This window comes from Phalangium opilio, unplaced genomic scaffold (assembly GCF_054372755.1).
Source record: "Phalangium opilio isolate 3A_F unplaced genomic scaffold, DU_Popi_V2 ptg000354l_1, whole genome shotgun sequence".
Lineage (NCBI taxonomy): Eukaryota > Metazoa > Arthropoda > Arachnida > Opiliones > Phalangiidae > Phalangium > Phalangium opilio.
The window spans coordinates 161,628-186,180 of NW_028324229.1; the positions used below are offsets into that span (position 1 = coordinate 161,628).

General features: G+C 37.9%; 1 protein-coding gene across 2 annotated transcripts; it reads right to left on the reverse strand.

The window, feature by feature from the left end:
• Positions 1–4,477: 4,477 nt before the first annotated feature.
• Positions 4,478–24,124, reverse strand: LOC149602611 (uncharacterized). Of its 2 annotated transcripts, XM_089860809.1 has the most exons (3): positions 23,599–24,124; positions 7,509–7,975; positions 4,478–7,362 (listed from the first exon to the last, which is right to left on the reverse strand). In XM_089860809.1, the coding sequence occupies exons 2-3, from the start codon at positions 7,945–7,947 to the stop codon at positions 6,812–6,814; spliced, it is 990 nt and encodes a 329-aa protein (XP_089716935.1). In that variant the 5' UTR covers positions 7,948–7,975; positions 23,599–24,124; the 3' UTR covers positions 4,478–6,811. The 2 variants fall into 2 exon arrangements, with proteins under 2 accessions (XP_089716935.1, XP_089716936.1); XM_089860810.1 differs by lacking the exon at positions 23,599–24,124 and having other exon boundaries at positions 7,509–8,087.
• Between the last annotated feature and the right edge of the window lie 429 nt (positions 24,125–24,553).

The window sequence follows — 24,553 nt, forward strand, 5'->3', positions numbered from 1 at the left end:
GATTGCAAGTGTTATTCTATGATATGACTTTTCAATGTGTAAACACTATACTTCGTGAAAGAACCAATAACCTTCTAGATAAGAAAGAAGGTTTTTCTAACGCTCGGCTTGGCTCGAGATGATCCGGTATGGGACTTCAGTATTGGTATATTGTTGCAGCTATCGATTGAAGATACGGTACTAGGTTCTTTGAGCCTGAACCCTAAGGACTCAGCGCCTGGTTTAGTCTGTGTTACCGTATTATTCCTCCAAAGGTTTACCTAGATATGTTTTTTAGCATCCTATAGCATGAAAAAGGAAACAAAGGATTTTCTTCGTTCCTCGTACCTCTAATAATTTAAGAGTATTTGTAAAGGTAGCGAGAAAGCTCAAACCGTATGCGCTGTGGGTATCTAGTTCTAGTCTTTTCTATTATTGGATTTACCTTCCAAAATAGAACTGCGGGTAATGGTACTCTGGTGGCCCTTTGATGTGTTAAAGGTCGAGGTCCAACAGAGAGTATCGAATCAACAATGGTTGACCGTTCCGATCTCGGAGTTAGTTAAACGTTCGGTTTCCACATCGAGAATACTATTAGTTGGATCTCGACCTTGAACTGAACTGAATTCAACGCCTATATATGTTTGTATCTATCCTACCAGAAAAAAAGCCTAAAGAAATACTTGGCAATTTGGTTTAAAACACGATACCATGACGATATACTTGTGTATCAAAACATATTAAACCGAAGTTACCTTAAATTCTTTATTACCCTTTAAAATCCGTCACGTTTTTGATCGAAATCAGTAGTCCAAAACTCAATTCAGATATCAATCATTGATAGTTTTTGGTTTATTTACTTTTAGTTGAACTTTCAACTACTTTAACTTAAAAAGAGTTGTATAATGCGAGTCGGTAAATTGAACACTGTCCCGATCGAAGTTTAAAGAAAAAACAAAATCAGAATTCGCCTCCTGGGAAATTCGATCGCGAAGTTGTTGTATGAAGGGAGTCAGTCTGTATAGATTTCGATTAGAAAAAAAGTTTCGTACACAACCCTTCACACCTACGGAGGAGACATTTGAGTTAACGCGTTATTGCCTTCAATTACTACAAACAGATGCCAAGGGTTAAGCCGCGCCACGAAAAGAAGGGCGAGATAACGAGGAAATCATCGCTCGTCGGAGAAGTTCGCCCCATGAAAATGTCGTTAACGTATAGGTTAGCTTTACCACGGAATTAAATACGGATGTTTCGTTCTGACAGATTCTCAGTAATAAGACGTTAGTTGAATCAAGAAGTGATATCAAGTTTATTAGGGAGAAGGTATAAATTCGCCACATTTCCAGCTTTATCTCCAGTCCAAACGTTACCCGCCTCTAAATTACAACCAGCATCTCATTGGTTCTTGAAAACGCACGTCAGCGCGATGCGAATAACGAAAATTACGTATTTTCCGACTGAGGAGACGCGAAATAGCCCGGCCTCCTTTTACATCCCCCTTGTATTTTGAAAGGGGGACTGGGACTATGGCGCGCGAATACTTAAGCATCTTATACCTTCTCCCTAATAAACTAGATATCCCTTCTTGGTTGAATCTACAAGTTACTCCGAACTCCTTCAGTTACTTCCATCTAGACTCGAAAAGAAGGTTCGGATGGTGACGGTCGTGGCGTGAACGGGAAAACTTTGATAGAAAATGATTGTCGCCTACCGTTTCAGTGATTAGGTTAGCGAAAGCTATTTTCAGAGCCCTCATTTTCTTCCGTGGCTTCGAGAGAGAGAGAGTGAGAGAGAAAGAGAGAGAGAGAGAGAGAGAGAGAGAGAGAGAGAGAGAGAGAGAGAGAGAGAGAGAGAGAGAGAGTGAGAGAGAGAGAGAACCATGGAGTTGTTTGAAAATTGGATAAATGATATTAATAACGACAGACAACAAAAGCCACTCTCGAGTGGAAAAGAAGATCATTTTTCTATCGGATAAAATGAAAGGTCGCTAATAAAAATATTGTCGTTTTTATCGCAGCTGCTATAATGATATACGATTTTCATCAGGCATACATAGATTTCTTCAAATTGGAATAGTTAAGAGGCCATTTTCTGGGCCTTTATGCTAGAATTAAAGAGGACGGGGTGCAGAAACCATCACCCTGACGTCACGCATAATTTATTTGAGCCTAGAAATCACGTGATATCTTCGCGGCTTGCGACCTAACCAAAACATCATATACATTCGAATAACCAATGAGATTCGGGTAAGGAGGAGTTGGCGGTTTAACGAAGTTTTTAACCCTTCCCCCTACCTTCAATCAGATGTTAGTATGGGATTTAAAGATTCCTGGTAGACGAAATCTATGTATTCCCGTTTTGATAAAAATGAAACTTTACGTTAAAAATGCCTCGAAAGACCTAGCCCCTTGTTCCATCAATCTTTTTGAATTTTCTTCACTCGCTTGTGAATTTTTTTACCCGTTTATTTTCGGGCTAAGCCGATTGTTCTAGTGGCTCCTTTATCCGCGGGAAACTTGCCTGTAAATGACGTTTTAAAGGATTACATTGTTTGGTAAGGTTCCATAAATCGGAAGGCCATGCAGTAAGTATCCCGTGGTGACTTTCATAAACATTTTTAGGTCTTGTTTTCGACGTTTAATATAATATAATTTACAAGTATTTTATTATCCCATATTAATATTACTGATTCTAGCATGAATTCAATACATATCACTAAAGTATGATACGAATTTCGTTAGCGTATAGTGTATTTTAACCTCAAGGCGCTGTTGTTTTTCCCGCCAGTACGGTGGACTTTTCGGTCAGCCTACTTACAGGGGATTCTAAGGGGAATTTTAAAGCTTTAAATTTCGAACGTGACTTCGAGCTCTTACGTGTTTTAAGTATATATATATATAAGTTCGAACTGTTGTTTTGGAAACCCTTTGGCTATCTTAATCGATCAAAAATATATTACCAAAGTTCTAATATATCCACGATAAAATGGAAAACAACGCTCGGCTGTAAATATAGACCTTATCGATTCAAATTTAACGCTTGTTCTTTTATACCTTTCTCTATAGGAGGGAGATAACCGTGCAAACTCAACACGGGCTTTGAATTGAAATTGCCTATATCTATAGGTATATGTTGTTACAGTCTAAACATATTTAGTTTTATCAAAGAGAAGAAACGGAGATGTTAACGGTTTTAAGATTGAAACCGAGCCTATGTTACCTACGAAGTATACGGAGTTTTTGATGGCGAGGCTTAGCTTTCAATCTTTAAAACTTATGGGAGACATTATCCACCGCTCTCTAAAATCTGTATCGTTTTCTAGCTCTTTCATTCGCGGGATTGCGCTGGATAGTGACGAATAAATCAAGGTAGTTTCTTTTATCTTGAGAATTTACCTGCAGTGATGCTTTCAATTGGTACGTCCCATTCCCGAGGGTTTTCTCCGCGGTTTTTCTACTCGCTTGAGTTCGAAGTTTATAGGCCACTAAAATGTCGGATATTGCGAGCATTGTTTTTTTTATTTTAGTTTCACTGCGCATGGGCAAAAGTTTGATATGATTTCCTCCGCGTTAGTTGTTTGGAGAAAAACTTTACTCATACGTAACTTTTTTCCCGTAACTAGATCATAAGGAAGAAAGATAAAAACAAGTTATTCGGGACCCTAAATGTACCGATCGATTCGTACCAACTCAGACGTACATACGCGAACACTAAAATAAGAAATGAAACAACGCAAATACATTCCAACATAACAAAGAAACAACCACGTATAATATTTGTAAATAATCAAGATATATTTTCATCGTGCACCGAAGTAAAAGAGGCATTTACTACATTCAAACGGATCAAATAGAGAAGAAGGATCTTACCCATTGCGTTTTCCTGAAGAGTTTTACTTAAGCCTTGGCATATTTTTCTTTTTTAGTCTCGTTTGAAATTGAGAGTCTCTGGTAGGCTGGTTTTATCTTGAAGGTAGGAGTAGATGGGCACGAAAGAAGTAAAGATGAAGAGGCTGAGCTAAACCTTGGAGGCCGAGACAATTTTATTCAACGGCAGCTAGAAAAGATGAGCAGCGCATTGTCTTTTGGGTATAAGTCGCCTCTTGTGACTAGGCAACGTGGCGCCTTTTGCTTTTGTCTTTCTTACATTGACATTTAGGCAAGCTAGTATTCATCTTGGACAGGGAACCTAGATCAATCATAAGAGAAGGGACGCCTCTCGCTAAAGACACGTTGAAGACAACTCGTAAATACTGGACGGGTAACAAATACGGAACACTGCGCATGAATAATTGATCTATATATAAAAAAGAAAAGAAAATATAATTAATAACACTTCCTTTTTCGGTAATAACATAATTTTTATTTAATTTTTTTTTCTTCTGTATTTTTTTATCGATACAAACATACATCATCCATTTGATAATTTATAACACATGTTTATATATATATATATATTTCTCATTTGTTTTTTTGTTATTTTTTTACAAGGCTTACAACAATATACTTCATTTATTTACCCCATCATGTTTGATTATATAAATATTATTAACAACGTATTTTGTAGTAGGGCGTGACGTTTTTTGCGTAAATATAAAGGCGCGTACCAACTAGTTTTCTAGTAGCACTGCGAATGGGTTTGTGTGGCGCGTAGGTCTTTTTAGGTATTGACTGATTAATGCTTTCCTATGGAGCCAGACCAACTTTTTAAAAGCATCCAAGTTAGGTCTTCTTTAATATCGATTTTTTTATTAGTAAATAGATTAATCAGAGGCTTTCAAGTTATTTTAAACTTTGTTAACCGAAGGGATATAATTTAATACAGAATCTTTTAGTAACTTCCAATTAATCTACTTCTCTTTTCGTATTTATTTAAGTTCATAGTCTGCTAGTCTCCACTATTACCAGAAGGGGATAATATAAGAAGGATGACACTCTGTATCCTTTTAATACTTTAGTTATGTAATTTGAATCTTCCCAGGCTCATCCTTTTTGAACTATACGGTTTCGTAACCCTGCTCCAAATGTTCTGATGTTGAGAAGAATCATGTTGCAATTACCCCACTTCGTCGTACACTTCTCTCAAAGAGAAGTATTATATACTTCTAGTATAACCTAATGACCCATACGCCAACTTTACATGGAAGATTTCACAATTATTTTGTTTGTTCCCGGAATCTGAGGTTGTTTTTTAATGGTAGATCAGTTTTTTGGCAGCTTCATCTGGTTTTTTTTCTTATATTGCAGTCATAGTTGCGTATTTTGCAAAAGTTTCATGTATTTTTTTATCTATAATAACGTAATTACATTGTATGATGTCTAAACTTAATCCGAGTAAACGATGTCTAACATTTCTGCTCTGAATGCGCTATTGATCGAACGAAAAGCCAAAGAGATGGTTAAGAGTAAACTTACAGTGACCCCTTTTATGACCTTTAGGCAACACCCGGCCCGGGGTTACCTTTTATACAGATATATATCTTTCTCTGTTTGATTCTGCCCGTAACCCTCGGGTTTCGGTAACCTAGGCAACTCTTTGAAAGCAAACATCATATTCCCAATTTAGGTCCTGTACCAAAAGTATATGAAACGAGTCATCTACTAAAAAAGATTATCTTGTACCTTAGGATCATTTTTCAACTATGCCCTCGTATTTTTCTTTTCAAAACTTTACCCAGCATACTTTGCGAGGCATAAATTTGGTTCACCTATTGATTTGGTCAAGAAAAGTATTAAAAATTGCGGACTTAACTACTTTTTATATCGTGGCGCTAGGTTTTTTATTCCGCGCCTTTTTTGGGGTCACGTGATTTACCACCTTTGAAAGAAGGAGTATTTTAATTATTGATGTGTTTTAAATAAAACCATTTACGCGTGTTATTGAAATTACATTCAAAGATAAACGTGTTAAAATTGACTGCACAATCTCAGCACTAATTTAATTGAGCATATCTACCTTATCTCGGGGTTTTTGTTGAACAGTGTTGTTAATACGTTAGCCCAGAGGTCAAATCGTGTAAGACGGACCCACAAACTTAGGGGTTATTTGTTATAGGGCGTTGTTATAACCTCGGAATCGAAGGTAGCCACGCGAGATAGCGTGACATTCCCTTATTCTTGTATATTTCTACCAACCACAGTGCTTTAGTGAATTGGCACGTGAAATATATTAAATCTAATGTAGATTAACCTAAAATTATCAATTCGCAAAGTAGTAGACGGGGCGGGGAGTTTCCAGTAAATGAACTGAGACTAACGACTGAAATTTATATTTGACAGTTTTAGGTTAATCTACTTCTAATAAGAACGTCCATTTATTTCGTATAATTCGTAAAAAACGACCCAAAACATGATGGGGCTATTTGAGCGGTGCGTACTTTTAATTTTAAGAACATTTTTGTGCGACTCTCTGTTTCTTTAAATATCTTCTTTTGAACGTGTTTTAATACGATTAACAATTAATAAGCTCTCCATTTATAATTTATATCTTAATTTATACAACAACAATCAACGTTTAACTGATTGCTTTTAATTTTTGGAACGTGTGGTTCCTAATATTATATACACATTTATTTTCGTTTTTAATTATTTTTAACTAACGTGAATCGCCGTCGCGTTTTCATTTATTTCTTTTCGTTACCAGGAGAAAATGAACGCGAGTTTTGAGAACTCATACCCTTGATAAACGACGTTTCCTCGAGAATCTGATCTCGTGAACACGTAGCCTGGCAAACTCTGGAGTGGAAATCTACCTAAATTATTTATTATAAAACGTTAACAATTGAACCGCGGAAGTGTATGGTGGAGGATTGTCCTCGCTTTATTGAGGATCAGACATCCTCCGACTTGGCACCGTCGGAGGAGTCGTTGTTGGGTCGGTATTGCACCCATAGATGTCTCTTTGAAATAACGATCTCTTTGGCCCAATCAGAGCCGACCGAGCCTTGATAGGAAGAAGTGGATGGTTCCGGGTTTTCACTTTCTACGGAAGTTTGTTGGTACGGGGCGGGGCTGACCACGCGTTTGCTCGTCAAACTCCCGTAAGAGTTTCGATGACGTTGTTCGGGGGAAACGGAAATGACGTTCACTTCCGCGGAAGTCACGTTCGCTGAGGTCAAGGAATTGGCTGAACTAGAAGTGGAAGGCGTACTTAAGGTCGTCGCGCGCATCGTCACGTCATATTGGGGGTTTAAGATCGTTTCCGGCGGGGGGAAATACTCGCGGTGATGTCTATGATGGTAGTGACGTTTACGACGCGGTATATCTTCCCGTTCACCGTGACCTACGAAGTAAGACTCTTGATATGTCGAACTGCAGGGAGCTTGATTGATCAGATTTAGGTTGGATTCTATGGCTCCCATGGCTACCACTTGAAACGAACCTGCGTGAGAGATTAATCGGGCAAAGACCTTCCGGTTACGAGGAAATTACGCAAATGATATGCTATCACGGATATAATGGAGGTCAAGATGCTCCGAGTTCTACCGACGCTATTGGTAAGGGAAAGTTGGATAAAGTCGCGGTTACCTGGTGGCGAAGTGTCTTCACTCATGGGACTGAGATCAGCCTCCTTATAGGATTTGCACTTGCTTTTGTAGAAGAGGAAGAGGGCGAAGAGGGTGATGAGACTACCGAGGGTGGCGGCAATTCTTAATCCGGTCATGACCTCGTAACTTTGGTAATATTCGTCGATGACTTTGGCTCTAGCTTCGGGACTGAGGTCGCGCATGCGAACGATGGAGGGTCGCTTGGCGAGCAAGTAGAATGGAACCTCCGTCGTGGTACTGACCCGGTTAGTGACGGATTCACCCAACGATGCCACCGAGAGTGGCGGTGCATCCTGATAAGACGGGGTGCTGGAAGTATGATGATTTTTGGCCCCTCCGTTTTTGGGGGCGGCGGGCGGTGAGGCATTGGCAATTCCATCGATTACGCTTCTTCTCGTTAAAGGGCGGTGACGGTTCATGATCCAAGCATCGCGCTCCTTTCGGCCACTAAGTCAAATAGAAATTCAAACACAGCGATCCATCATTTGGTATACATCCATAATTCTACAAGTACATAGCAATTCCATTAAAATATTGCCTATAAAACATTCTATTTGGCCCTCTACATCTTGTGAAATACTAACAGACTGTCCAATTACGTTCTAATGATTTCGTACGTCGCAGAACTTGAATATTTTGAAAAATGTTTATTCATTTTTCCATTTTAATTGGATCCTTTTGACCATGAGATTCTATTAGCGAAGAATCTATACTTCAGGCTTTCGGTCTAAAAGAGTATCACCTTTACATTAAATTGATTTTCAATATATGTACATGTGAGGCTCGAAGGAAATAGAGTGGAATGATATTGGCGGCGGGTTGGTACAGGGTTCAGTTCCGGACAAGCTTGCTCTATTTCAGCACAATGAATATAAATTCAATTAGGAACAAACAAACCTCACCATACTGCCCTTAAGATAAAACTTGTTTACCCACTTTAAGGTGGAATTTTTCAAACCTGTGATAATGTCAAATTTCCGTAAAGTCAACACACATAATTGGTACGCGGCTTATCAAAATTTTCCTGAAACGCGCAGTAATTACTCGTAAAGGATAGATACAGAAATAGAAACAAAAATGAGACAGACAGGGTCTTAGGAATTCTGCAGACCGAATAATTGGCTTAGAATCGAATCCGTTTACTTAATGATAAACACACAGGAAATACAGTATCACGTATACCCCAGGTATAAGGGTTATGTGTTTGGCTTACGCGTTGGTAAATGAACACTCTCATTAGCTAAAACAGTAAAACCTCTACGCCCCAGACTCGCCTTTTGTTTCAAATGACGGCATACCGAAATAAGAGGAAAATTGGGAGGATCCCAAGGCTTAGAATTAAGTCCAGAAGTTTAGACTTCTTATCCGAAGTTCTCAGATCTCGTAGTTCACGTGTTTGGGCTCATGGGATTCCGGCGTCTGGAAATTAGCGAAATCTATAATATCAGAAGTATATAATACAACTCTTCGAGATAAGTGTACTACAAAGCGGGGTAATTGTAACATGATTCTTCCCAATATCAGAACACTTGGAGCAAGGTTATACTAAACCGAATCACGTTCGCGATAAATAGTTCCTTCAACATTACTCTATTAGCGCTTAATTACTTGCCAAGGTGCTTGTGGATTTTTGTTCCACGTCTTCGTCTAGACGAGGTTTGCGGATTGATTGCTGAGGATTTAGTACCAAATAGTTGTAGAATTCACCCCAAGGGGATGCCCATCTGAAGTTTGATGAGCAGGAAAGCAAACAAAAAGGGTTAACCTGAGGGAATTGTTAAGATGTACAGAGTGTCATCCTTCTTCTATTATCCCCTACTGATAAAATGTAGTAAAATATTATTATAACTAGCGTTTAATCTACTTCAGTTTGGACGGCGTTTGGTAGCTAGTTGTTAAATCTAACCAAGCTACCTGGGAGTTTATATAAATAACATCCTAAACGATGTTTCGGATTACACGTACTTTTTAATTACCAGCTCGTGGAAAATTACCTTGCAGTGTTTTAATGAAGGAATTAGGCTCACTTGTTTCTAAGTAGTCGCCTTTACGAAAATGTTAAACAAGTCTTAACACGACTTTACCCAAAGCTAGTACTTACGAAACTATAATAAAGATCGAATTTTTATGTCTATTAATTTTTGAAAATTTATATCTCACTACTAAACCGTTGATGCTTAAGTCTCAATAATTTAAAATGAACAGTCATTTGTCGAAGCAGAATATTAGATTAGCTAAGCCTAACTCTTTCGTACTGGGAATGAGTATCATTTTGAATTTTCAAGGCGTGCCAATCTAGATCTTTTCTTATTCGAGGATAGTTGATATTTTGACCAAAGCGTAGGTACATACACTCCCTGCGGTTTGGATCTTGAAGAAGAAAAAAATAACCGCGGTATAGAGTTGAGTAATAAAAGTAAGAAAGAAGAAGATGTAGGATATAGGATGGAATATATATTAGCTACTTTCTTAAAGTGATCCCCTACTCTAATATACTTTCCGGTTCGACCATTCTGGTATATTAAATTAACCTTGAGCCTTGTTCGTATAACGCACGATATTCGCTCATTTCGCTCCGCTGCTCCCTTGCCAATTTAATTTATCTAAAAAAAATATACACAGTAGAAAGATACGCGCGGAGTATTTTAAAATTAATTTTAAATCCCTCTTGATGTCTTTTTTTCGGTTGAATAAACTATTCTTAATGATGGTGAATGTTTTCCAGGGACGTTTCAAGAATCCTCCTCAAACGTGTGAGGAATAATCAAAATAGGTGGCACAGTTCGTATCCTAATAGCTTTTTCGGTTAATTTTTCTCGCAACTTGTACCATACACTTTTTCCAGTACCAGAAGTATATAATACTTCTCTTCGAGAGAAGTGTACCACAAAGCGGGTACTCTTCCCAACATCGGAACATTTAGAGCAAGGTTACTAAACCGAATCACATACACGATAAATAGTTCCCTCATCATTACTCTATTAGCGTTTAAACATTTGGCAAGACGCGCTTGTGCATTTTTGTCCCACGTCAAGACGAGGTTTGTGGGATGACTTCTGGCGATTTAGTGCCAAACAATTATAGAATTCACCTTACGGTGCGATGCCCATTTGTAGTTTGATGAGCGGGAAAGCGAACTAAAAGGGTGAGCCTGGTAAGAATAACATTACATAACTAATGTATTAAGATAATACAGAGTGTCATCCTTCTTCTATTATCCCCTTCTGCCAGCACGTAACTTTCTAGGCTAGATAATATCAGAAAGGGATAATAATAAGAAGGATGACACTCTGTACCCTCTTAATACTTCAGTTATGTAACATGATACTACCAAGGCTCACCCTTTTTGTTTCTTCTCCTGATTATCAAACATCAGATGGGCATCGCACCGAGCTAGGGTGAATTCTAGAACTGTTTGGTATGTACTAAATTCGCAGCATCAACGCACAAACCTTTATTGTCTTGACGTGGGAAAAAACGCACAAGCGGACGCGCCTTGACAAATAGTTAGAAGAGAAGTGTTATATACTTCTGATAATATGTACAGTAAGGTTCTTGATTGAGGTTTTTAGTTTAGACTGTTTAGATATTTTCCCCGATTTCCACAGACAAGTTGATAAGAGAAGGGTCTCTCTAAACTGAGTCTGTTTAAAATGTAATAAGCTTAACGGATTAAAGTCTCTCTGTGTGTCGGAAATGCTCTTGATTGAGTATAGACGCGTGTCACCCAATACCTCCTTCCTTCGCTTCGTTAGAGAGGACTAAATGGTTCAGGAATTCTAATGAAGTCCGTCCTATTTCTCCCAACTAAACTCCCTGATCCTCTTAGTCTCTTTTCCCCGCTTTCAGTATGGACCTGCAACCAAACTGAAGCGGATTGTGTAAAGCCTTAGTGTATGGTTACATTTAAGCCTTGTATCTTGATTTATTCATTTTGTCTCTATATAGATAGTATTGATAGATTAAAATACCGAGCCGTACAGCATTTGATAACTTCTTAAAGGTGTTATTTAATTTCGTTTCGTTGCCCCACTTGCACGTGCTATTGAATTCGAAAGAGGGTTAGGGGGCTTTGACGTATTGCTTTTTTAAAGAAGATTGACATTTCTAGTTGAATATTTCATATTTTTCTCCTCCGGTAGAGGGTGAGGACAAGCTTTTATTGAATATAAAGTTCACCATTTTTATTCCTTTTTCCCCAAGAACTCCCAATACTGCATGGAATACAGAGTATTTCAACATTAAATAATAATGGGTTTTCCTATAGGCTTATATTTCGTTATTCAAATAAGTATAAAATGTCAAATAAATTAAAATATTTGTTTTTGAATTTTTGAAATTTCACCCGCTTTTTTTAATTGAAAGGAAAGGTCACGTGATAGGATACGTTCTCTTTCAGTTTCACGTGATTAAATCTGCCCAAATTAGGCGGGAAATTGACAGATATACTGTCACTTAAATGTTCAGATTCCTGTTTAATATCAATGTTTGGTTTTAGGTTAGAAAAATGAGGTACCGTCACACCATAAATTATTTATAAAACTCGGGTTTTTGGATCCTCGGAATAATTCGAAGAATATTTATTTTACTTTACTTTTTCTCTGTGCACAGAACCTGAAATTTTGGTTCGGTATGGTACTAGGCTTAAAATTTAAACAACGCCTTTAGTCCATAAATATCATTGATTTTTTGTTGTTGTTATTTTCCTTCCTTTCTTTTTATTTTCGTTTTCTTTGAGGTTGTTTGCCCGATATTCTTGAGACGTTGGGAGTATTTCACAGTTGAGGGTGTATGCATAATTCAAGAGCTACTCATACTCTAGAAAAGGGATGAATCTCATTTTTTCTTCTCTCTTCTCACTGTTTTTCTTAGCTTAAGTTTAAAATTCTACCCGCCACTCTTGGAGCGAACAGGCGGGTAAATTTAATCGTTTTACAAAGGGAAGGTGCGTTAGAACTAAGTTCTTAACTTCACGCAATGATACCCGGCTCTGTTAGGGTTAAGAACTAAGATCCATGAGCCACAACTTTGAGTTAATATATTTCTTTAAAAGAAACTAGACGAAAAAATAATATATATGTATTTTCCTCATTTCGTAGTTTGGTTATGAAAAATGCAAAGTATCATTTAAATTGGCAAATTAAACTGAAAGGTAGAGAACCGTAAAGAAGTAAATTAAATCCCAGTTATAACGTGATCATTCCTGTTTAATATATTTCTAGTTTTGGTTGAAGTATAAACAAGTGAGTCACTCTAATTAACTAAAATCTTTTTCCATCCTAAAAAACTTCCGAAATAGAAACTGAAACCGTTTTTCTCAATAACAAACAAACTTTTCTTAAATTTAGACCACATGGCCCTTAAAACCAAAGAGAGGTTAAGAATTCTTTTCCGCCGCGTTTAAGCAAATTAGTCCAACCTCTCTAAAATATATTTTCTTTTCTTATAATACAAGACAAGCCAAAGTCTCTTAGCGGAAAAAGTATTCTAGACTGAGATTGCAGCTTTAGTGAAACTTGGTGCAGTTCTCATCCGTATAGCCTTTCGGATGTTGTCATGGTTACGTGTGTACATACAACCGCTAAATATTTCGCTTACCGATTTTCTCTGTAGCAACTAGCCCGATTTTTTTTAACTCCATCCTTCAGTTAAATCCATCTCTCTCCTCTTGAGCCTCCGAGAGATGTGTAGACTGATGTAGAAAGCTCTCTCTCCACTCTCTCTCTCTTCTCAGGCAAGTTATTTTTTCTATCAAGACTTACGAATAGGTTAAAGGTGGATCGACATTTTAAAAGGTTTTTTCTTCGTCTTCCTGTCCTTTTTCTAGCTCAGACTATGTAAGTTCCGAAATTTCGTTATCCTACCTCTAACGAATTCTTGTATTTTTTTAACTTAAGAAATTTTTCTTCTCATCGTTTAAAAGGATCTAAAGAAACTCTTATATGCATTTTAATAAATTTTAGCTATCGGCGATGTATTTTTCAATATTGATTTTTAAATGAGCGGTCTTTTTTTTAAATTAAAATTTATTTTTCATTTTTAAAATGAAGAATGATTTTATTGTTTTAATATATTACTATCTGTTACCCGCAGCGTCGCTCGCGTGTAATAAGAATTTCCATCAAAATGATATAAAGAATGGGTAGATTTTACTGATGACTAATATTTTTGTATCACCCTAGGAGCGAAGGCTCTCGGCGTTGCCCGTCAGCCCGTCGGGACATTTTTTATTACTTTTCATGCGTACTCCATTCCATAAAGAAGGGTTTTTAAATTTCTGGTTGCCATTTAAAAAGATGGCAACAAGTCGAACCCAAAAGACCATTTAGCCCGTCCATAGGTTAAAGGAAACCAGTGTAGTAAATATTTGTGAAATGGGTTACTTGAAACGCGCGGAGTTTGTTGCATAGAGAAGATTTTTTTACATTTCTGGGCGCCATTTTTTGAGATGGCGGCGGATTGGAAAAATCATTCTTCGTACGCGCCTAGTACTTATGAGTAACGTTCCTGCAAATTTTCAGCCTTCTAGGGCAAGCGGTTTGGGCTGGGCGTTGATTATCAGTCAGTCAGGACTTTGATTTATATAGACTCTTTGAATTTTTCTTTTTCAAAAGATTAATCTACAATTAAAACCCAAGGCTTAGAAATCTTGAATATATAGCTCAATTATCGTGAGACAGTTCCTTAAATAAAGCTCTTTTAATAACAGGATATTTTCCTTATTAAAAGTAGCGATGGGTGGAGTGAACTTCATACATAATTAAAGGAGTCGCTTCGTGGTATCGCGGGCTATACTCGAAAAAGTCTTCATTATAACAAATCTCTCCAAGATCCCTAAAGTTCGATATTTACAAGTACATTTAGCATATATAGACACAAGAAGTTTGCTTGAAAAGACATGTAGTTCCCTCGGTTCCCGAGCCACGCACGCTTAGCGCTATTTCAGACGTAAATTAACTAAAAGTTATCATTAAACTTTTGGAAAATACACCGCTCCAATAATGGGGGTAGGAAAACTGTAGCAGTTGACAAAGACTAAATACTTTTTATTCTGAACTATAGAAAACCACACCAGAAACGGCAAGAGATATATTTTCATATAGAGCCATTTCAATTCGCGGGGAAAGTATAGTTTTTGGGCCGGGATTTCACTTGTTCTCGCCCAGGCGCCATTTTTAACATCGTGTTCTTCCACGACTCTCACGGGGGAGGGTGAAAATGGGCACTGTTTATTGGAGTAAACCCGTAAAGTTTCCCCCTTCAACTGAAATAGGTCTATACGTTATTTATTTGTTAACTGCTGACGTTGGGAAATAGTGAGTGAGTAGCCCTTACGCTAATGAGTCGCAATTTAGGCTTAATAACTTCGGGGCTTAATATACTTTAGATTAAAGTTGGAAAACCCAAGGGGCACCCAAGAATCAGATGCGGGACAGGCTGCAGTACGCATTCGTATCGAGCGTCTTAACCTTTCACGAAATCCAAAAGAGACGTTGAGAGGTTTTTGGAGTGTCGCTTTCTTCTTGTCTCGAGTCTTCGGGGTAGAGTTACTGGGGCGAGCCAGTGCAGAAAGGCGTGTGTGTGTGGATGGATAGGAGGGCGGGACAGTTCGGGGGTAGGGGCGCGTGGAGTAGTGTAGCAATTAAGGCAAGAACTCTGATCTGGCGCATCCGTTTGTATTCTAACGTTAAACTCCGCTATTCCCATTCGAGTCTACGAATTGGGAAGAAGCTGCACGGCGGTGGTTGAATAGTATCGGGGAGATGGTGAGGTGGCTCTGATAAAGGACAGGTGCCGCCGAGCCTTTCCCCAATGTGTGCGAGAGAAGTGAAAATCGATGGCGGCAAAATTCCAAGCAAGAACTTCCTACCATTCTCTGGCAGAACCGAGTGCTAGAATGTTGTAGTTATTCGGAGAAAACGCCGTGTACTTCTTTCTTTTTTTGAATTATATCTTCTCACCCACGTTTGCTGTTGCGGTTTTCTTGGCAAACCAGGAAAATGTAACTCTTTTCTATCTTAAATAAAGGATGTATGTTCTGTTGCTACAATGCTAAGGTTTTAGTGACAAATTATCTTTTAGTTAATGAGTACTTTATCGTTAAGGTCATTTAAATGTTTTGGGTTTTTAAACCTTTTTTCATCGTGTTGAAATGAAGCGGGGTGAGATAAGTACAGTACCTGGGTTTTCTAGGCCGAATGCCCGATACCGCGTAACTAAAAGAACTGTTTCCCATTTTTTATTGGCTCCTGGATAGGTAGGTAGTTGCGGTTGTTTCGAGTAGAAGGGCGCCGGATTTTTAGGGGTTTTTATATTTATCTTTTCCTTTTTTTCCTTCTCGGTGGCGAGCTGGGATGAAAGTAGGTCAGCCGAGGGTTTTTTGGAACTTTGGATGTTGTCGAATTAATTTCTCTTGACGCTCTAGTAGCAGACGCTTATGTTTTCGCGTTAAATTACCCAAGGGTCTTGCCTTCCGCCTTCCGGAGTGTAAATATATACTTCCTTCTCTCCATCTGTTTTATACGCACGCCGCACTCGAGGCTTAGCGTAAAAGGTTTTTCAAATTAAATTAATATTAATTATTTTTACAGAAAACCCCCTCTGACTTAACTGGGTTAAAAGTTTAAAATAATGGCATGGAATGCAATCTGAGATTTATAAGCTTAAATTGTTCCATAGTTCAAAGAGAAGCTATAAAATTCTTCACGTATAACCTTTTGACCCCCCACTGTCTGTATTGACCCTTCAATGATTTTCCCCTGTCTCGTAATTCTTCCTTCTCGTATTTGAGCTCCCAAAAATCTCGTGAAAAGGGGGATGGATAAAAAAGAAGCTCAAGATGAGCAAAGGATGGAAATAGGAAGGTATAGGGATGGGATGGGAAATGAGAGAAGCGGGGACATTGGGATGAAAAGAAAGATTGCTCGGCGGGATCCAACAGGTTCTCCAATCTCTTCCCTTCTCTTCTTTCTTATATATTTCTTTATATCTTTCTCGGCTGCTGGTGCCGTTCACACTACTTACGAGATATCTCTCGGATTTACCTTTCTAAAAGTAAAAATCCAGGTATACGCGAACCTACTTTACTACCCTTTCGAAATTGATACCCATCGTGCGTGCGTCGAGAGTTGGGAGAAGCGTCAGAAAAAGACGAAAGAAAAGAAAAACGACTCGAATTTCGATTTTCTCGCCCGGATTTAGGGCTAATGCGGAAGATACAACAAAATATATTATTTCGGTTTTACCCTAGCGTGAATTTGCCTATTTATGTCAACGAGGTACGCCTATTATTTAAGTGTTTTGAAACTTTCAAAGCAGAAAGTGTAAAAATAGCATATTGTTCGTCTCGAGATAAAGTATATAATATCATAAGTTAATAATGTATGTTCCATAAGTATGACGACACCTCCTATACTTCGTAATGCTACTAAGAGACTTACAACTCGAGCTAGTTCGAGAACGACGCGAGAATTGACTACACTTGCTTTTGCAGCTATAGTTCATCTTCCTATTTAGTCTGTACTAAGCCTTTGACAGCGCCCAGTCACCAGGCGTCGTTTTACCTATGATAAGCTCTCAGTAACCAGTGACACACTTATGGAACAACTTATGATAATATACCTAGTTTAAAAGCTTCTTTTAATTAAATGCTAATAAAAATCAATCGATGGTACGTATACTACTTTTAAAATGTCAAATTTCTTTCAGTATGAAATCTATTTATACATTTAACCAAATTAGCTCTGCTCCGGATTTAATTCGCCACTCCTTAATTTAATTGACATCTAATTAAATATTCTTAATTAGTTTTGGTCTCTTTACTCTTTTTAGAAAGGGATGAACCCATCACATTTTGGTCTCTAGGTTATGTAAGGTTTCCATTCAAAGATTAGCTAAAGTCATTAGCAAGGCTGCCAGCTTATTAAAATCGATTTTTCTCGGGCTTCCTTTTTAAAAATATTTAAGGAATTTTTCTTTCGGGTTTTAAATTGATTTTTCTGGGTTACCGCAAAGTCGCAACCGAGCCGAGTATTTTGATACACGTGACGTTACAACCGTCAAAGCAAACTTCCGGTACGATTCGGGGGTGTTTGTTAAAGTTCTTATTTCATTTAATTATTACAAGATAACTTCTACATCGAATGACACACGTATGTTTAATATTATTTTTTTTTCAACTCAAATAACAGGGGATTAGTGTTTAAGTTTATCTTTAGAACCATTTTTACGGGTACGTATTTGTCTCAAAGCTTTGGTAAGTCAGTCTTTTACTTAGCTCTTCAACTCACGTACCAACAAATCCACCAGAGATTTCTAAAGGACAAAAATTTCACTGGACTCAGCTGCTTTTTTTATATAGAATTAAAGTCTTTACTTCCTCAAGAAACCGCTAAGAATTTAGTTCTATCACTAGAAATATATTAATTCGAAGTAATTTTATAACAGTACAATACAGTTTGCAAATACCCTTTATTCGCTTGGAACGGTACTGGATGATTCAGTGTAATAAGGGAGAGGTTTTAATAGCTTCGTGTTTACTTATTTCCGCTATCACTACCCCCAATACTTTTGAGGTTTTAGGTATGGTTTCCGATCGTGCTAGAGCCTTCTGGATATAGTCTGCACACCTTTCGGTTTTCCGCTCGCGTAATTCTTATTAAATTTCCAAGACAGTTTCTTGGACAATAAAGACAGCAATGAGTTGACATTTAAAGCCCGAATATTTCCGGCCATTTTTTTTATCCACATCTGTCACTTCAGTAGGATTGTACGCGACATCCTTATTGGAAACTTTTCGGGACAGTGTTGTTTGTTTCAAAACATGCAGACTCTAGTTTGAATTTATTTCATATTCATATATATATTTAAATATTTAAAAAAACTGATCTATATGGACTTCTCTAGTCTAGTATCTGGTTATAATTTTTTCTTACGGGTCCCTGAGGTTAGCAGACCGGACCGAATGGCGCGTGGTTTGTAGGTCTGCCGGCGTCATTCGTCTATTTTTGGGGCCGTGGCATCGATTCGCCGAGCGCGGTGTCGTTGCGGCCTTAAGAATAAAGATGGGTTTAGGTTTGGCCAAAGGACCCGGCGACGTTACGATGACACGGCTTCTGTCTTTACTCTTTTGATAAACCAAGAGATACCCGCCAGCTATACCTCTTAGCTCTCCATCATCTTACTTTCGGGTCCCCCCCTTTAGCTAGGTTTCGCTCGCCATGCATGTCCCTTAAGGTTAGAAGGATCCAACGCTCATTATTTTTGACAGTTTAAAGTTAAAATGCAACTCTCTTCGAAACCACCTTGGGCACCGATAGATATATACGAGTTGATCTCTTATTATGGGTGGCTTGGGGTTACGTCATAAATAATGTCTACACTCTTTTAGTTTCAATGGCTTTGCTCGCACAGATATAAGAGTACATATCCCATTATGCCGCAGAAGCTTTTAGAGCGTACAATAGTTATACAACCATGCACAGATAGAAAAGTTACGGATGTAGATGCACTCCTTCCTGATTGAGTGAGGCAGACCTCCTTAATAGAGTAGGCAAGTTTTTATCGAATAATGACCCAAGGCAAGCCTGGATACGTTTATTCAATTCCCCGTATCCATAACAAAGTAGACTTAGTCTATTAATAGCGTTAGATTTTGCCTTAACCTATAGCCGGCGAGATCAAAGTTTCTTACGTAAAAGATCAATATTGATATAGAGGATAGAATTTCTCACTGACCGACTAATAGCCTTCTTTACCGTTTACAGCCAAGTACTGGAAAGAAACAGTAGCGGTGCTGGATACGAAAAATAAAAATGAGTCTTCAGAGATTGTCCGCTAAGCCTTGGCTATAGGTACGAGAGGAAGAAAGAATGTCCAAATCGTTTGACGAGAGTGTGTATACCCATTCAGGAATGGGTTTCGATAACAAGAGAACCCGTCGTAAGCGAGAAAAAGCCTCTACGACCTATCAATTCCTCTCTTTCAGAACGACAAATGGTCACTTAACAATATTTCATGATATTAATGGCCCAAAGACGTATTATACCCTCTATCTCATGAAAATGGAGGTACTAAACTCACCTTAACGTAATACTTTGGTCGTCGTAACCGTTACGATTAAGTTATAATAATATTTGTACCATTTTATTATGGATACTTTAGTCTGTGTAACGACCGGATTGTGTTCGACCAGTTAGTTGTAAAGAGAAATATATTAATTTTTTATCATTAAAGGAAATAATTATTAATATTTAATTGGTTCTTAATTTTGTTGGGTTTTAGTTATCCGACCAATTAAATTTTACGGAAGGAAGTGTATATATACACAAATATAAAAATCTGATTAAATTAATCCAAAGTTATCAACTTCAAGCTTTTTTCCTTATAGGGGCAACGTGGCAAGTTTAATGCTCTCATTTCTAAGTAGCTTGCCTAATCACACACACAAAAAAAGCCAAAACTCTGATTTCTTTCGTACTTATTACTTGCGCACCTTTCACAAAAGAGAAATGTTTTAAGTCTTAATGTAATTAGGACAGTAATTATCCTCCTCTCCGAACTCGTAAGAATTTTAGCTCCAGAGCTCGGCTCACTCACTGTCTTCTACATTACGAAGGCAAACCTTTTTTTTTGGTTCGTGGAAAAATAGTAGATTTCTTTCTTTGCAATAAGACGCTTGCAACGGTAGAAACTTCCAAGGGTTATTCATAATTCAAAGGATTTTAGATGGAGAGACGCTCGGGATAGGGGATTAGTTCTGCCATGAAGGAAGGAAGTCCGTTTCAACGTTAAAGTGCAATAAAAGGAATACGTTTACTACACTTATCTGAGTGAATTTATAATGAAATTAATCTGAACTCGCTGGGTTTAATTCTATTGTACGTTAAGGCATATTTTTAAAAGTACAGCACTCCCACTTTATTTTATAACAGTAATTTGTAATATTTAACCCTGCCAAGGCTTAAGAATTAAAGTATAGAAGCATTGTTGTTACAGTTGTAAGTACTGCACTTTCTCCGCAATAAAGAACCTTGTATTTTGTATATATCTCTTTAGAGCCCTTTAGTCAGTCCCTTTGGAGTCTAGATAGGTGTATAGTCTTTCCTTTTCTTAGATGCCCACCGCTGCATCCCAAAATAGCAACTCTCGAATCGTTCCCCGAGTTGCCCCTGCAGTATACTACTCCCAGATACGTCTTAACATATAGGAATCCTACGAATAATGGAATAAGGCTTTTATTATAAGAGAAATTAAGGTTATATCTGAATCGAAAGATCGCCACTACAGTTATACCGCATAATTTTAAAGGTCATAAGGTATTTGGGGGGAATTCCTTAAGTAGGAAGTGCTGTGTTACGAATTAACAACCAAAACCGCCAAGACTATTATAAAGTGACGTAGGAATTTACTCTGTACTTATTTAAATTTTGTGATTGGTGCGTAACTCGTTTGGGAAGTACGCTCTCCTTGGAGGAAAGAGATGGAGGAGAAATCTCCATACCTATTCCCACAAGTTTCTAAGATAAGTTACATAAGTATGACTATAATTATACTTCGTAATGCTAGAGACTTACAGCTAGTTCGAGAACGACAAGCGAGAATTGCAGACTACACTCGGTTAACTTAAATCTTCCTATTTAGTCTCTACTAAGCCTTATAGCGCGAGGTACTCTGGGAAACTTTCATTGCCACACATGGCCCACCATCATTGCTACTCCATCTTACTTATGTCCTTCGAGCGCTCTCTATATAGAGTATGTTTGAAATACAGGGAGAATGGAAATGAGACGTGAACGGTGCGACGACGATACCTGAAGGCTTAGATTAAGGCAGCCGTCAGGCAAAATTAGGGGTTCGCCTAGTTTCTGATCTTAATTAAAGCTTTCCCATATCGAACTGTCGACATTCCCGCCCGGGCCTGTCATCGGGATAACCCCGGGAAAATGATTCGCTTCTATTTATCCAAATATACATATAAACAAATATTGTTAATTTGCTATCCGCGCAATTTCAATATTTTGAGTAATTTATTAAACGCGTAATTACATCGGCGTAATTACTTGGACATCAACGGATAAACTCGAACTGTTGAACCCTAAAGATGAAACACGTGTTAGGAAAGTTTCACGCGCGCCATTTTGGAAAATGGCGTAACCCAAAACTTTCCCAAAGAATATCGCGTAAAATTTGCGGGCTTCCCTTCCTTAATCGCGAAACTTGATCGAGAAATCTTATTAACTCTATTTCTTGACCTCTGTAATCTTTAATCGAGAGCTATACTATATAAGAGAGATTCATTTCGGCCTACAGGTTTATGGCAGTAGCGTAGTAGTGGTAGTAGTAGAGTCGTGCGGGATTGAAAGGATTTTATTGCATCGCGTTGCATTGATAAGGCTTCGGTCCGACTGAATAGATCGGTTCTGAGCGAGAGAGAGAAAGAGAGAGAGAGTGGGGTCCCGTCTTGATTATATTTGTGGGTGGTGGGAGATAAACGGCCTTATTGATTGCGACCTAGAGATATGAAGGCTGCTGGAGTAGGACGTGGTTCTCGATCGTTTGGCTTCTTACAAACAGTCACAAGCGATTATCACGCCTATTTTTACATATAGAATCGCCCGTGATGACGCTAGGCCTATTTTTGGAATTTCTAAAAGTCTTTTCAGGAACGCGATTTTAAGTGGTTTATTTACATCGAAAGGATTGGACAGAAATATGGCCTAAGGACTTCCTGAACTTCCTTTAAAATGATTACGCTTGTTTTTCTCCTCGAGGTCTTTGTCGTAGTCTCACACAGTACCGAGGAATTGTTTGTTACATGTTTTTTGTAGCATTCAAATATTATGTAAAGAGTTGGATTTACCACTAAATGGTTTTAAATGGTTAATCATTTTCTACCCTGCTATGCTATTAGACACGATGAACTAATTTCTTCACGTGTTTATGACATCTTTCGTACAGTCAAGACTAACGTATCAAGTTTGGTTTGAATTATTTAGGCTTATTTACATTTTCTCAGATGGAGGTCTATGTTTACTATACGTAATTTCCAGACTAGGAAGGTTCATACTTTTTACACAAGGAGATACATCCTCTAGACGAACTTAATTCTTGACGCGTTTATGACTTCTTTGAGCACTGCAGTTAAGACTAACGTATCAAGTTTGGATTGAATTATTTAGCCTTGTTTACATTTTCTCAGATGGAGGTCTATTTTTAATTATACGTAGTTTTGAGACTAAGATGGTATATACTATTTACACAAGAAGGTCAAAAGTGCTGAGTACTCTGAATGATATGAATCCTCCTAGCCTGAAAAATATGTACAATAAAAAATGATACAAACTATAAAATTGTCTAGAAAAAAAAACTAAAACCATTCCAATTTGGGGTAATAATCCTTTAAACAACCAAAAAGGTAATCAATAGTGACATTCCAATCAAAAGCTGGGATTCTTTCGCGTTCGAAACCAAAATTTTCATCGTCAAAAATGTAAGCGCGAGGGAGAAAAGTTCAAATAATAAAATCCCCTCTCGAATATCTCCCTCGAGAGAGCTTCGCGTTGAAATCAATTCTAGAAAAGGAATCATACCTATATCCTATTGAAAACCGTCGAAAAGCTATTTTTACAAGTGTATAGGAGAGAACCAATTGAAAATATGGATGAGATATAATGGTTTTGATTTAAAACTAGATATTTCCTGTGTAGACCTAGTATATTTAAAACAAATTTATGATTAATAGAGCCTTTCAAATGACTAATTACTGTTTATGGTTTAATTAAGTTATGCTCCTCCCTTATTATAGTTTCAAAAACTTCCATCTAACTTGAACATTAATTATGATTATTACGGAATGGAAATGTACGGGAATAAACAGCTTAATTTGTTCGTATCATTTGAGTGTTTTAGGGATGACCCCTTAATTAAATTAGAAGTCACTGTCTTTCAGTTTCTTAATTAAATTTAAGGGGTCATCCCTAAAATACTAATCCAATCTTATCTTGAAAACAGTGGCATTTGCGAATCAAAATCCCCTTAATATATAAAAGTTTGAATAATTAATTTCTTACTTTTATCGGATATCCTCATAGTAACGTTTGAATCTTAATCATGGCACTGGTATCATGACGTCTGAAGGAATATGTATCACAATAGTTCTCGTAAACCTTTCAATATAAATCCCAAATCGAAATCGGAGCGACGAATATTTGATTTAATCTCGTAACTTTCGTCCCTTTTAGGAAAGGGCGGAAGGAAGAGGAGGAAGTATCGGTATTGGGCATTAGAGGCCGCGGCTCCTTTCAATGGAGGCTTGATTGGAAATTCATCAAACACTGATCGCGCGCGCGAGAGCTGAAAACACCGCGCGACTATAGCGCGAGGAACCTGATCTCGGCAGTTGGTTAAACTGAAACGAGACTCTCAAACCGTGCACGCGCTTTCTCTTTCCTACTCACGCGCCACCAACGCGCGCTTTCGGATCTTACAGCCTCTCTAGTCACTTGGCCGACTAGCCCAAGCCACTGGTCGCGGTTCAGAGAAAATTAAGAGGTTGGAACTTGCACTTTATCCAGTAACCATAAGCGTCATACCAGAAGTATGTATGAGAGAAGTGTGACACAAAGAGGGGTAATTGTAACAGGATTCTTCCCAACATCATTTTACATTTGGAGTGCTCAAGGTTACTAAATAGAATCACATACGCGATAAATACTCAAATACAAATCATTACTCAATTAGCACTTAACAATTTGCCATGGCGCATGTATGCTGCGCTTGTGGATTTTTGTCCCACGTTAAGACAATCAAGATTTGTGAGTTGGTTGCTGAGGATTTAGTACCAAACAGTTATAGAATTCACCCAAGTACGATGCGATGCCCATCTGAAAATTGATGAACAGGAGAGCAAACAAAAAGGGTGGGCCTGGGAATAATCATGTCACATAACCCAAGTATTAAGAGGAATAGAGGATACAGAGTGTCATCCTTTCTCTATTATCCCCTTCTGGTTATACTGATTTAAAA

Bases quoted from the DNA above. Each gene is read 5' to 3' on its own strand.
- LOC149602611 (XM_089860809.1), bottom strand. From the start codon at position 7,947: ATGAACCGTCACCGCCCTTTAACGAGAAGAAGCGTAATCGATGGAATT. The intron at 7,363-7,508 runs GTAACCGCGACT...TCTCTCACGCAG, and splicing joins TGAAGACACTTCGCCACCAG to GTTCGTTTCAAGTGGTAGCC.